This window comes from Vanellus vanellus (assembly GCF_965231255.1).
Source record: "Vanellus vanellus genome assembly, chromosome: 10".
NCBI lineage: Eukaryota > Metazoa > Chordata > Aves > Charadriiformes > Charadriidae > Vanellus > Vanellus vanellus.
In genome coordinates, this window is record NC_138915.1 from 12372011 (window position 1) to 12385590 (window position 13580).

Genomic DNA, 13580 nt, shown 5'->3' on the forward strand with positions numbered 1-13580 from the left:
TGAAGGAGAAGACCGGGGAGAACAGCTGCTCTGATGCTCCTGGTGCATACAACTGCCTGAAAGGTGTCCCCAAAACAGCAGCATAAAGGGATGTTGTGTTTCTCTAACGCTGCTCAGACCATCTCCAGCTCTCTGAGCGTCAGTCCTCCACAGATCTCTCAGTTCTCTTTCAGGTAGCAGAAGGGGTGGTCAAAAGAAACGAGTGCCATGAATTTCCTCACATACCACTTCACATCCTGCGTCTTGAGGGGGAGCTGAGAGCACATATATGAACCCCTGGATTTTCTGTGATCTGTTAATGACCAGAATCATCGACAGCTACGTCCTCCCTGCAGCTGCTCTTGCCCTTTCCCCAACTTCAGCTTCATCTGGATCCCTGAAGAACTCCTAGGGCAATCCAGTGGCCTGCTTTGAAGCTTAAAGGGCTCTTTTCACCCTCACTGCTGCTTTGATATTCATTGTTTACTCTTTTGACATGTGCTTCCTGTAAAGCTGGCTTCTTTGCATGCAGTAAAGGAAACATAATCTGCAGCTGCTTCGTTACAGGGAGATGCCATCTCGGAGCAGCGGTGCCTGCAGCTGGCTCCTACGGCTTTGAAACCGCTCAGATCTCATTCTTGAGGGCTTAAGGTGATCATTGCAAGAATCAGCAAGGGAGAGCCTGCGTAGGAAGAGCCTTGAAAAATCACCCAGGTGTGCTGCTGTTATTTACTGCTTGTACTGCCATAGCACTCCTACTCCCCACCGAGACTGGTCCTGGCTATTAGGCACAGAACGTGCCTCGGGAACAGGTATCTCCCTGTCCCGCCGAGTTGAGCAAATGAGACAGTGGTTACCAGCACGCTGCCGATGGAGAGCAGAGAAGTGACTTGCCCATGCTCGTGTGGGAAGGCTGTGACAGGGCCAGGAGCGAGAGAGTCAGTTGTCTGCAGTCCTGCTCCAGTACCAGGGATGGTCCTGCTCCAGTACCAGGGGTGGTCCTGCTCCAGTCTGGAGAGGTGACACCAAATCCCCATTTGTCATCAGTCTTATGAGACCCTCTGGGAGATGCAGGACCAGGCCGCTCTGGGGATGGACTCCTGCAAACAGCTGTAGGCAGATGGCAAAGGACAATTATTGGTACCTCATGTAGCTGTAACAAAGTTGGTTCTGAGCAACTCTCACCCAAAACTTACCAAGAAGGAATGTGTTATTACTGTTCACAAGTTGGATGCCAGCAGTGAAAAGAATTGCCCAAGTGCGGCTTGGCAAAGCGTGAGAGCAGAGAGCGACCAGCTGAAAACCCACAGCCCACCCGTGACCACGGGCTGTTCCGCAGCTCCTACCCACGCACCCTCCTGGATTTTTTTTTTGCGGGACCGCAGCCCCAACAGGTGGGAAAGGCCCCTCTCCCGGCTGTGTCTCCCTTGCAGCTCAGCCCAGCGCGGCCTGACGCCTTGCATATTTTAACAATAATTACCCACTCTTTTCTTTTTTTTTTTTAGAAAAAAAAAATCCCACACAACTGTTGTGCTTTTTTTTAAAAAAAAAAAAAAAAAAAAAAAGCTATTATTAAGAGAAATCAAGCGCCTCGTTACGCAAAGGGGGAGCGAGAGATGCTTTACACCAGCTGACGGTGCTCGCTCCCCGGCAGCCGGCAGATGCGCGGGTTCGGCTCCGCCGTGCGCCCCCCCCCGCCGGCGCTCAGCCCCCGGGGGGGCGCGGGGGGAGGCAGCCCCTGCGCGGGGAGGTAGGACCCTGCGCCCGGCCCCTCCCCGCCGCCGACTCGGAGAAGAGATGCCCAACTTTCCCCTTCCTCCCCGCCGGCGCGGAGCGCGGAGCCGGGCGGGCGGCGGCGGGGCTGGAGCGCGGCGCAGCGGGCAGCGGGGGGGACCCGCCGCCGCCCCCGCCCCCGCCCCGGCCCCGTGCTGAGACCCGCCGGGGCGGGCGCACCGCCGCCGCCGCCGCCCCGCCGGGGCCGGTCCTCGCCTCGCCGAGATGCCCGGGACGGTGCTGCTGCTCTGCCTGGCCCTCGGGCCGGTCCTGCGCGCCAGGTGAGCCCCCCCACTGCCCCCTTTCCCCGCGCCGACCGGGACGCCCCCTCCCCGCCTCAGTTTACCCGTCGGGGCAATGGGAGGATGGGATGGGAGGGGAGAGGGTTGGAGTCGCAGCATCTCTCCCCACGGACACACACACACACACACACACCCGCCCGCGGGTTTCGGCGGGCGTTTGGGCACCTCTGTGCCCCCAGCGGTTCCTTCCAGCCGGCCCCGAGGCAGGATCAGGTCTGGTCGCGGCAGCACCTAGTGCCTGCGTGTCCTTTACTCCCCGGGTCCCCCCTTCGCGTGCCGGGAATCAAGAAGACATCCCGTTTTCCACCCCGCCATCACCTCGCTGGCTGAATCCTCCCGGGGACTGAGCCGCTTCTGGGGGTGTCCAGAGCAGGACCAGAGGGAGCTCGGTACCTCCTGGGGGCACCATCCACCACCGGGGCATTTCCACGCCGAGTCGGGCTGGGTGGGAAGGAGCTTGCACCCCCTTCCCTATTCTCCATCGCCCGGCACCCCAAAAGCCCCCCACAGGGCTTGCAGCCTGGTGGGAGGCGGGCAGCGCAGGTTCCTGCCTTGCTCTACAGGTTGGCCCCAGGTCCCAGCTCCGGGTGCTGGCTGGGAGCCCCATGCCAGCCTGATGCCACCCGTGCGCCGGGCGAGGATGCGAGCGGAGGTGTGGGGGTGGCAGGTTACAGTACTCCCCCAGGGCCGGCAGTTCGTAGCGCTTTTCTGTAAACAGCGATGAAAGGCCCCACGTACAAGGGGTTTTCAAGTTTCTTTTTCCCTTTTTTTTTTTTTATTTTTTTTTTATTTTTCACAATTCCTAGCCCTGCTGGTGAGTTTAATGGCTAGATCGGGGAAAGAACATGTTGTCAGCAGATTGTTGCCCCCAGGGCTCGGGGGAAGAGGGATTTTACTGGCTGAAGCTAATTGGCAGAATAAGCTGCCTTAAAGCCGATCAAATCCCATTACAAATGCAGTCAGGGACAGGGAGCATGAATCCTGCTACTAATGGTCTGCTCTGCCAAGGCTTCCCGACCTCGGGTGCAGGCAGAAAGTCCATCCCAGCTGTGGTCCTCCGGGGCTTGGCCTTCCTGGGGTCGCGGCGGTGAGAGCTGCCCCACAGGTCGTGCCCTGACGCCCAGCCACTCGCCAGCGTGCCGGTGCCGGGGGGGCTTTTGAGGGCCAAGAGGGGAGGTCCGTGGTGGTCCCGGTTCCTGCGTCCTACCGTCCCTGCAGCACACTGCCACAAACACTGCATTTTGAGAGGGTGAGTCGTAAGCTGCAAGATCACATAGAGGAGCAGCTAAGTCATGTATTCACATGCCCTTGAGTGGGAAGATTTACCCCGTAGCTGGCCCAGCCTCCCTTCTGCCCAGTCCCTCGTGTCCACCTCTTCCCTGAGCCCTGCTTTGCCAGGAGCAGTGTCTGTGCATGCTGGGGGGGTTGGGGGTGGTGGTGATGGAGCGGGAGAGGAAGCCTGTGGGAGAAGGAGAAAAGGAGCAAGTTACATCAGGGTCTTACTCTGCATTCACTGCATTTTTCCTGACTGCACCCTGCGGGGGGTGAATCTCTCCTGCCCAACACTTGATGGTGGATGCAGAAGTGAGGAGCCCTGTTCAGGTGCCGTGTGGGTGCGAGCTTTTCTCCCGGCACAAGCTTGCAAGACCCGTCCCCTAGTGCTGGAGTGGGCTGGATGCTTTGTGCCAGGTGACTCAGCACTCCCCTGACGGTCCCCCCACCGCAGAGCCTCCTTCACCAGCATTTCCCGGGGCACTACCTCGGTTGGGACCGAGGCATCCAACTCTGAGCCCTGAAGGCAGGATCCCTGCGCAGCATCGCACTGCCGGAAAGCTGGGCTTGGCAGGTAGTTGAAACTGTGCAGACTTGACCATTGGGGCTTCATGGAGCGTGCCGTGGAAGGAGAGGTACAAAGAGATGTGAAATGGGTAAGGGTGCAGTTTAGAGAGCCCCCCGTCCTTAAATCCTCTGCCTGCTTCTAATTTAATTTGCCTGAACGTCCCTGTGCCTAAAACCCTTGAAGGCGTTGGGCTGGGTGGCTAGAAGGACACGTTAACATGTGGTAATTAGGACTGACCACAGTGCTTTTCAACCCAGGGAAATGTGTCCTTGCATTTTGTTCCTGCCTGTTCCTCAGGAGCAGGGAAGGCTGTGAGTTGCGTTTGCAGAGGGGCCGGACAATCCCAGCCCTGGTGTCTGCATCTGCTCCGGGATGTTCCTGCTTCAGGGCTAGGGATGGTTGAGAGGACACTGTCTCACCTCCCCAGTGGGTGCAGGTCTCCGTACAAAATTTTACTGGTCTCAGACGTCATTAGCACACCAGGTTGCAAATAGTAGTGGGTATGCGTCCTGGTCAAGCAGCATCGGCCGTCCTACCAGGCAAGGAGCAGAAGTGTCTTTGAGGGCTCATGGCACATATTTCTCCTCCCCTCCTGCCAAGGGAAACCCTGTCAGACAGCTTGGGCACTGAGGGAGGGAGACAGCCACCAGCTCTTCAGGTGGCTTTTACTTTGACCATCAGTGCGCTTGGAAACCTCGGCAAAACAGGTATCTGCTTGAGTAAAACCGAATTAGGGAGGCAAGGCAGAGCACTGTCCTGCTGTAATGCCAAGGGTTGCCCGAGGAGGGTTGTCCAACCCCATCCGTATACATGAGCGCATCCGAAATGACACCTCCCTGCTGTGCAGGCCTCCTGCTCTGGGCACCAGCAGGAGCTGCCACGGCCCCAATTGTGTCTGTGAGACCAGGGGTTTCCTCGCAATGTCCCCAGCTCTGCCCCACTGTCACCCCCTGCCCACGCCTGCGGCTGCGTCCCAGCCCCCAGCCAAGCGCAGGAGCGCTGTGAGGTGGATGTTTTGACATTTCGACAAGCGGAGGTGAGGAAACGCGGCTCTGCCTTTCCTCCTGGCTGCGCGGAGACATATGAGAACTGGCTGTCCCCTGTCACCAAACCAGTCACTTTGCACGAGATGGAGCCGCCGGGCCGGCAAGTGTTCACAGCGCGCTGGGGATCGTTGCAGGTTTGCAGTGTGACATTTCCATTAGCAGCTGTGGGGGGACATGCACATGTCACCTTAATTCCTCTCCTCTGCTGTGGCTCTTGGACTCTTTCCTTATTGATTTGAAGTAGGGCCACTGGGAAGAGAGACTGGGGAGAAGGCAGGGGCTTGCACAAGGACACACTCCTGACCAGCAAGAGCTGGTGTGTGTCTGTGTGTCCACGGACACCCAGCAAAAGCATGTTTTCTCCAGCAAAAGCTGGCTTGCTTATGCTAAGATGGCTTAGTATGGTTTAGTAGTCCAGGATTAGCTGCATTAGCAAAAAGCATATTTTTGGTAGTGTCACTGCATCTGTAATAGGGATGTGACTCCCTGGAAATGCTACCCCCAAGCCTCAGGGTGTTAATCAGCGACACTAAACGGAGGGAAGCCAGAAGGCTGAGGTCGGAGTAACCAGCCTGGTTTTGTTCAGTCCCGGAGGGATGTTTTGTGCCTTACGGCTTGCGAGAACTAGATTTTGGCAGGGCAGTGGGACATGCAGGGTTTATTGCTGGCAGGTGACCTGTCTTGGGCTGACTTCAAGTAGGGCCAAGGGAACACCGAGATGAGGTTTCGGTGTAGCTGTTCTCACTCTGCTAGAGGCAGCCTGCATCACCCAAAACACTGGCAGCAGTTAGGATTGCTTTCCCCTGCCCTGACCTGGGCTGTGGGCAGAGACCTGTGTCCCTCTGTGCCCTGCAGGAGCGGGGCCGGCCCCAGATTTCGGCTCTGGCCAGTTTTCAGGTGGGCACAGCAGGTGTCCCCTGTGCCTCCTGCAGCCGCTGGAGCTGCCTGCTGGGCTGCGCGTCGGAGGCACGGCACAGCACGACGGCCGGGCGAGCCCTCGCTGCTGCTGCTCAGATAGAGAAGCGCATCCTGACAGCGTTGCTTAAGACTCCGTAAGCATCGTTAGAAAGTGCAGCGCAATCAGACGGGAGACAACAAGCTGATGTACCAACACCTAATGTGCGGCGGCAGGCAGCCAGCCGCACGCAGCACAGCCCTCGTCGGGGGACGCCTCCCGGTGCCTGAAAGCTGGGGAGATGCAAAGAGTTTCAAAGTGATGGTGAAAGGAAGTTTTATCTGGGGTTTTAAAAGAGGAGCATCTGATAAATTGACTGCAACATGTCAATTTAATGCTTCCCCCCCCCTTTCAAGTACCTTTGCCAGGCTCTGCCTCCCCAGGCGCCGAGGGGAGATGTGTATCGGCGGTGCCTGATTGCGCTTCGGAGCTGCGAGGCTCCAGCTGGGAAGTGTCAACACAGTGGCAGCTCCCGCTGCGAGACCCTTTCTGGCGCTGGAGCAGGTGACACGCTGACATGGCAGACATCGAGGGGGGTGTGCCGGGCATGGGATCGCTCGGCATCCTCTCCCGCATGTGTCTGTGTCATTCCGGGGACGATCTTGTGAATGAGCTGCCCAGCACAGCGGCAGGTGGTTAGAATTTCTCAGGTGACCGTGTGGACCTAATTTAATTAGAGGGTTTAGGAAAACTCCTTTAGAAAAAGGGAGGGGTGTGAAAGGTTTAGAGAAGGCAGATTCGAAAGGCAGCGGGAGAAGCTGTTGCTAAGTAGATCACATCCAAAGGAGGATGCAAGCTTTCCTTGCCCGGCTTGGAACTGGAAGATCAAGAAGATGGAGTATCTTTAAATGGGAGCTCATACGGAAGGCTGGGGAGGAAGGGTTGGGGAGTACAGGGAATGGGTTGTGGCAGGTCTTGGCCTGAGGGCAGAGGAGTTTGCATAAGGCTTTAATTTGTGAGGATCTGTGCAGGGCAGATGGCTGGGTTCCTGGCAAGCCGGACGTGAATGCTGCCTGCTTGGTAGTTTTAGGACCTCTTTTCTCTGAAATTCTCTTTATTGTAAATGCTTTGCACCCCAAAAATGCTATTTGGTCACTGTCTTGTTCCTCAGAGGAAGCCCACTCCAGGTGCAAGCGGCAGGCAGAGCAGCTGAGCAGTATTTGGGGTTAACAGGCAGCTCCAGGAGCAGGAGCTACTGGCAGCAGAGGAGGACCGGGAGTGGGATGGGCAGGAAGGAGGCAGGGGAGGGCCGGGACTGGCTCCCACACTTGCGGATGAGCAGCGTGTCTCCAAAGGGAGCTGGGGAGGATGTGGAGCACCCCATGCCTGCTAGTCCTGACCGCTGGCAGCAAGGCCCTGGCATGTGTGGGGACCCTGCAGCGAGCAAAGGGTGCCAGGTAAGTGGTGTCTTCTTAGGAGCGTGGCTGAGAGGATGTCCCTGAGCTCCTTATGTTCTGCCTTTTAGCAGTGCTGCATCCTCCTCCTCTAGTATCTCTGAAACCCAGCTGTGCCCCTACTCCCACAGACCACCAGAGAGCTGCCACAGTGATGTCTCTCTCCTTTTGTCTCTCCGCTCCAGGTGCGAGAGCACAGAGGAATATGATTACGATTACCTCAGCATCAATAAAACCTGGGTCCTCACCCCCAAGGCACAGGAGACTGATGCCACGCAGATCCTCAACTCACTGCTGAAGAACTATGACAACAAGCTGAGGCCTGATATTGGCAGTAAGTGTCCCCTGAAGGTCCCTGTGGCCACAGGTGGTGACCTGGCCTGGCTGTGTCTTGTGTTTTCCATGCTTTTGTGGCTGCTGTAGTTGGGATTTTTGGTGAGATGGAGCCACGCTGATCCCAGATGCTCCCACAGTCCTCAGCCCTTCACAAATGATCCTAGCCCCAGCTCATCTGTACCTATTTTATTTTTTTTACAGTCAAGCCCACGTTTATTGATGTGGATATCTACGTGAACAGCATTGGGCCGGTGTCTGTCATCCAGATGGTGAGTGGTGTCATTGCTGCTGGGTCGTGGTATTGCCACAACTGAGAGCGTGGGAGGTAGCTGGCCCAGTGCTGCTGGCAGGTTGCGTAATGCCAGCTAGACATGGTGTGAAGGTGGTGTTGTCACAAGAAGAGGTGGATTTGTTTCCCTTCCCTTGGGAAGATGTGCTCTGACCCCACTGACTGCTGGAGCTAGAAAGGCTTGACGGCCATCCCTGGTTAGGAGCCAAGGTCCTCAGGGGCCCCTAGTGAGCTCAGCAACCTTACCATGCTCACAAGCTCAGAGAGAAGGATGATGACGCTCTTTGGTCTCCATTGGCAATGTGTAAACAAACACTTCTGCCTGGTGGCTTTGCCCTCTCCTGCCTGGGAAGCGTGCAGGCACCAGGATGCTCAGGGCAGGTCACACCACCCTGGTTGAGTCAGTGTGGTGGTGGCTGGGACGGGGAGCAGTGTGTTTCGCAGGAGGACTGAAATAGGTACCTGGAGATGGTTTCCATGGCAATGGCCTGATGATGTGAAACTTGGGTGCCTAGGCCTGGCCGGTGGTGCTGGGGAGGGGCAGGCAGGGTACCTCAGGTATGACGGCTCTTCTTCAGTATGTAGTGCCTTAGACGGATGCCACCACGACTTGACAGTTTCTGCTCATGGCTTAGGACCCTGCTGTACCAGGAGCTGCAGAAACACTCACCAGAGATGCTCTTTGGTCTGAAGAGCCTTCAGGCCGCACACTGGAGAGCAACTGTTGATTATTTATTTTTCACAGAAAACTTCCATTATTATTTTCCCTGTGAAGTCATTTTTTCCTCTTTTCTAGCAAGAAACAAACCTGACTGCTGTCAGGTTTTGAAAGACTTCTTTGGCCTACTGGGCAGTGAGGTGGAGAGGACAAAGGAGAGGTACAGCCAGGATAATTTGGCCTTTCTTGTCTCCTTCAATGCAAAACGGCATAGAAACAAAACCAGCCCCCTTAAACCAAAAAAAGAAAGTTCTGAGGATGGGCATGTTATTTTTAGTTTCCCAAGCAGAAAATTTCCACTGAACAAACCCCTCCGGGGGTGGAGGAATGGCATTGTAGTTGTAGTACCATTTCCACTCCAAAAAGCATTTTGAAGCAGCTCTTCTGACTGGCCACTGCTGAGCATGTGCCTCCGAGCAGTGCCTGCTCATGGGCCACCAGATGGGCACCTGGCTGGGTGCTTGCTTGCACGTCGAGGGCACCAGCAGCAGGCCCAGCAGGGACAGCCTTAAGGGAAAAAAAATCCTTTCATTGTTTCTGTGGGCCCAGTCTCCAGAAGGAGAACCACGACCTAAGCCATGTGGATGTCATCCCTGGCTGCCAGCAGATAACACAAGCTCCTCCATCCCGTGTGGGTGTGTGGACACAATGCCACAGCAGCGTAAGAGCAGCAGTGTGGGGGGAACGGTGCAGGGGCTGGGTGTACGCACCTCCCTGGTCACTGCTGTGCCTGAAGGTAGAGCATAAGAGTCATGTTATAGGGGGATGTCCCATCTGCTTTGCGCTGCCCAAGGATATGCCAAGAAAACCACACAAAACCACAGTGCACATCCTCATTCCTTCTCTTTCCCTCTCATCCATTTACTTTACCCCTTTTCACCCCTGTAGGAAGCTCTGCCCTCCTCTCTGTCACACGAGCACAGCATAGCCATGCAGGTGGTAGCAGCAGAGAGCAGCTTATAAAATCCAGTCCTGCATCCAGAGTTCATCCATTCTTCTAAATGGAGATACCAGGCACTGCTGCTAATCCGGTTTCCTAAGAAACACAGCGTATGCCATGGTGATGGGTATGTGAGAATGTACGTACATCCATCCCAGTCTTTAAGTATTTTAGATCCACTGGGCTAATACCAACCATATATGGCTGCAGATATAGGGACTTCAGGCTTATTCAGCATCTTCAGTATTTCTGTGAAAACAGGATGCAAGGCAGTGACAAGAGCCATCCCCACCAAGGGAAAAAACCCTTACTAGAAACCAGAGAATCATATGAGAGAGTGCTGCTGAAGACAGCCCTGACCATTCCTAAAGCAGCTCAACCCATGTGTTTAGCTCTTTCTAAGAGTCAGCAGAAGTTTTTATGCTTCATGGAGTGGGGCTCCATGACCACACGGGATCCCAGGGTGTCCCAGGGCACTTAATGTGAGCCAAGAGCATGGAGGCAAGACTGGTGCTTGGAATTGCCTACATCTTCAGGGCTCTGCTGGGAAAGCTGCTGCCATGGGGCTAATCACAGAATCATGGAGTTTCAGAGTTGGAAGGGACCTCTAGAGATCATCCAGCCCAACTCCCCTGCTAAAGCAGGATTGCCCAGAGCACATTACTCAGGACTGCATCCAGGTGGGTCTTGAAAATCTCCAGAGACTCCACAACCTCCCTGGGCAGCCTGTGCCAGTGGTCTGTCACCCTCACCGTAAAGAAGTTTTTCCATGTATTTGAACGGAATTTCCTATGTTTTAACTTGTGCCCATTACCCCTCGTCCCGTCACTGGGAACAATTGAAAAGAGCCTGGCTCCATCCTCCTTCAACCCACCCTTTAGATACTTGTATGCCATAATAAGGTCTCCCCTCAGCCTTCTCTTCTCCAGGCTAAAGAGTCCCAGCTCTCTCAGCCTTTCCTCATAAGGGAGATGCTCCAAGCCCTTAATCATCTTAGTTGCTCCTCACTGGACTCGCTCCAGCAGTTCCCTGTCCCTCTTGAACTGGGGAGCCCAAAACTGGACACAGTATTCCAGTTGTGGCCTCACCAGTGTGGAGTAGAGGGAGAGAATGACCTCCTTCGACCTACTGGCCACACTCTTCCCTATGCAGCCCAGGATTCCATTGGCCTTTTTGGCGACAAGGGCACATTGCTGGGTCATGGATAATTTACTGTCTACCACAACCCCCAGATCCTTCTCCTCAGAACTACTTCCCAGCAGGTCCATCCCTAACCTATACTGGTGCTTTGCATTCTTCCTCCCCAGGTGCAGGACCTTGCACTTGCTTTTGTTGAACCTCATCAGGTTCTTCTCTGCCCAGCTCTCCAGCCTGTCCAGGTCACGCTGGATGGCAGCACAGCCCTCTGGGACCTAATCTACCCATCTGCAGCCTTCCCACCTGAGGAAGGTACTGCCATTTGTGGGAATGGCATGGCAAGGAGCTGCTCAGGCGGGGGAGGAAACCACTTGGCATAGAGACAGTTGAAGGATTTTGTGGCATCAGGCACCACTGGCTGCACTCTCTCTGAAGTGCCTGGATGCTACAAGTACAAGGGTCCCTGCTGGGTCCCAACAGTCAACAGTGATCTGAAGACACCTCCGTATGACTCCCCAGGTAGACAGTGGGGAGTAGACTCCCCAGGATGTCTGTGGACATCTCTCCTTCCCTGTCCCCTTAGGTAACTTCCTAAGCTTGAATCTGTGATGCCCTTGAGCTTTATAGCCTTTCTCCCTGAGATGCTGGGCTGATAGTAAAGGTACTGAGGACAGCTAGGTCCAGGTCTCGTAGCTTTGGATGGCAGCTTTCTGCCATCTGTACTCTGAATACCTACCTCCCCCTGCTCACGAGAGAGGCTGCATCCTGCAATAGTGTCTCCTGAAGCAGGAGAAAAGGGCTGTGACAAAGCTGCCACAGTGTCACCTCTGGACTTGGCTGCTTCTCCCACTTGTTTTGTGTTTGTTTGCTTTTCCATGCTGATGCAATGAATGAAGTCATTCTGTGGGTCGTGCCAGCCACTGGCAGGCTGGCATCAAATGTATGATACAGATTGTCTTTGCTGGGGACATGTCATTCCCACTTTGTCCCTTTTTATATAGCTTCTCACAACCTTCTCCCGGCTGTCAGCTCGTCCCTCGTATCTGATCTTTCCCTTTTCCCATACGCAACCTGAGGAAATGCACATTTCTGAGGAAGGGAACCAGAGTTTGACTCGGAGCTAGATCTCTCCTGAGCCTGTGGTGAGATTGCTCTCTGCTGCAGATACAGTGGCTCGTGTAGGCTGGAAGGTCCACTGGAGGGGAAACATCCCATTGATCTCTTTTAGGTGCATTGTGATGACAGTGTATTACGTAAATATTTCCCTTTCACGTAGCCAGGCTACGTAGAAGATAAAAACCTAGTTCTGCTTTTAAGAAATATAGCAGCATTACTATAGCTGTTAGCTTGGACCAGCATGGTCTGAAGCTGAAGGCTATAGGATGGTTTGACATGCTGGTGGAATAGAAGGCTCCAACTTAAGCAATTTAGTTTGAATAGTGGTGTCCTGTGATCTTCTGCTCACCCCTCAAAGGGTTAACTACTCACTGCTGGCTTCAGCCTGGTGATGCTCTGTCAGGGCTTGGAAGATAGCCCTGCGTAGCCGCTGCTCAACCTCCAAATGATAAATCATGTCAGGATACAAAACTGATTCCGGTCCTTAAAAATGAATAGGTGATTTGAAAATGCCCTGCGCTGGGTGTGAATTCTGCATCCCCCTCATCAATCACTTGTCATAAATAACATTAACATTCAGGAGTCAGCAGAAGGCAGGCAGGTTTGGAGGGGGAAGAAATGTAAAGTGATTTCCTGGTATCTTTTGTAGACAAGAATGGCAGTCTTGTTTCCCGTTTAGGTAGCTGAGCAAATTTTACGTTCTCTCCTCCCTGGGGAAAGGACCCTCTGTGCTTTGCCAGCCAAAATGTGACGGTAACCAGCAATAAAGCTAGGACATGGTTAAACGGTAGGAAGCGGGACACAGGGCTTGGTTGAAAGAGGATGAGCTGAGAGGGAAAAGGGTGCAGAAAAGTGGGACCATCAGGTCCAGTCCCTGCATGGACTGGGGTTTCCTCCCCATCCCCATGAACCTGTTGTCTTTGGGTGGGATTGGGGCACTTGGTGCTTCTCAGGGTGGTGGGAAGCTGTAGTTACACCAGCAGGGAAAGGACATGTTTGGCCACAAGCCCTTCCAGACCTGCCTGCTGTCACTGGGTGCCGGCCAGCGGCACCTCAAGCCAAATGAGTTATCACCCACAGCGCCACAGCTTTCCAAGCTGTGTCATGGATCTGGACGGCCAGTTAGATTCCCATTAACACAGACAGTGTTTAGGTGTCCTTGGTATATCACTAAGCTGAGCCTGGTGCAAAGACCCACCTTGGTTCCCCAAGCATGCTTGCAGGAAGGGGTGCCAGGGAGGGCTGCGGCAGCAGGGACCGAGGGAGGAGACTTTTTGGGTTCATTTTTTTCGCTGACTGGTTGTTTGCTGGAGGGATTTGCTGCTGATTTTGTTTTGTAATGGCTTTATTGCTATAGATTATAGCTTTAACTGGTGTCAAGGGCACCTAGAGTTCTGGATCACCTTCCTTTAGGGTTGCTTAACTCTCAGGAAATGATGCTGTAGAAGTAAAGCGGTTGCCAACTATTGGGGCTGAGTGTCTTTCAGTCCTGAGGATGTCCGTGAAGTGTCCATGAGAGCCAGCTTGGGTGGGAGTGGAAAAAGTACTTCTGTTCCGAGCTCGGGGATGGAGCAAGTCCTGCCCAGAGCTTCTCCAATTCCTCCCAGAGGTCAGAGTTGAACGTCCTTTTGTTCCTTTCTTGTGCAAAACCTAGTGTGAGGCTCGAGGAGTTGAACACCGAGAACATAACCCAAACACTGTGGTAGCCTCCTGGCCAAAGTGAACGGAGACATGCCACTCATCCAGGGACCTGTC

The 13580-nt window shown here is 54.5% G+C and overlaps 1 protein-coding gene across 1 annotated transcript in view; it reads left to right on the plus strand.

Annotated features, from left to right (window-relative positions):
• Positions 1-1977: 1977 nt before the first annotated feature.
• The window catches only part of LOC309676044 (gamma-aminobutyric acid receptor subunit gamma-4), a gene marked incomplete at both ends in the record, with an annotated part of 36077 nt that continues 24474 nt past the window's right edge, over positions 1978-13580 (plus strand). Inside the window, 3 exons of the mRNA XM_082488494.1 lie at positions 1978-2033; positions 7475-7623; positions 7827-7894. Of these exons, the coding sequence (XP_082344620.1) occupies positions 1978-2033; positions 7475-7623; positions 7827-7894 (273 nt within the window). The remainder of the gene's footprint in view (positions 2034-7474; positions 7624-7826; positions 7895-13580) is intronic.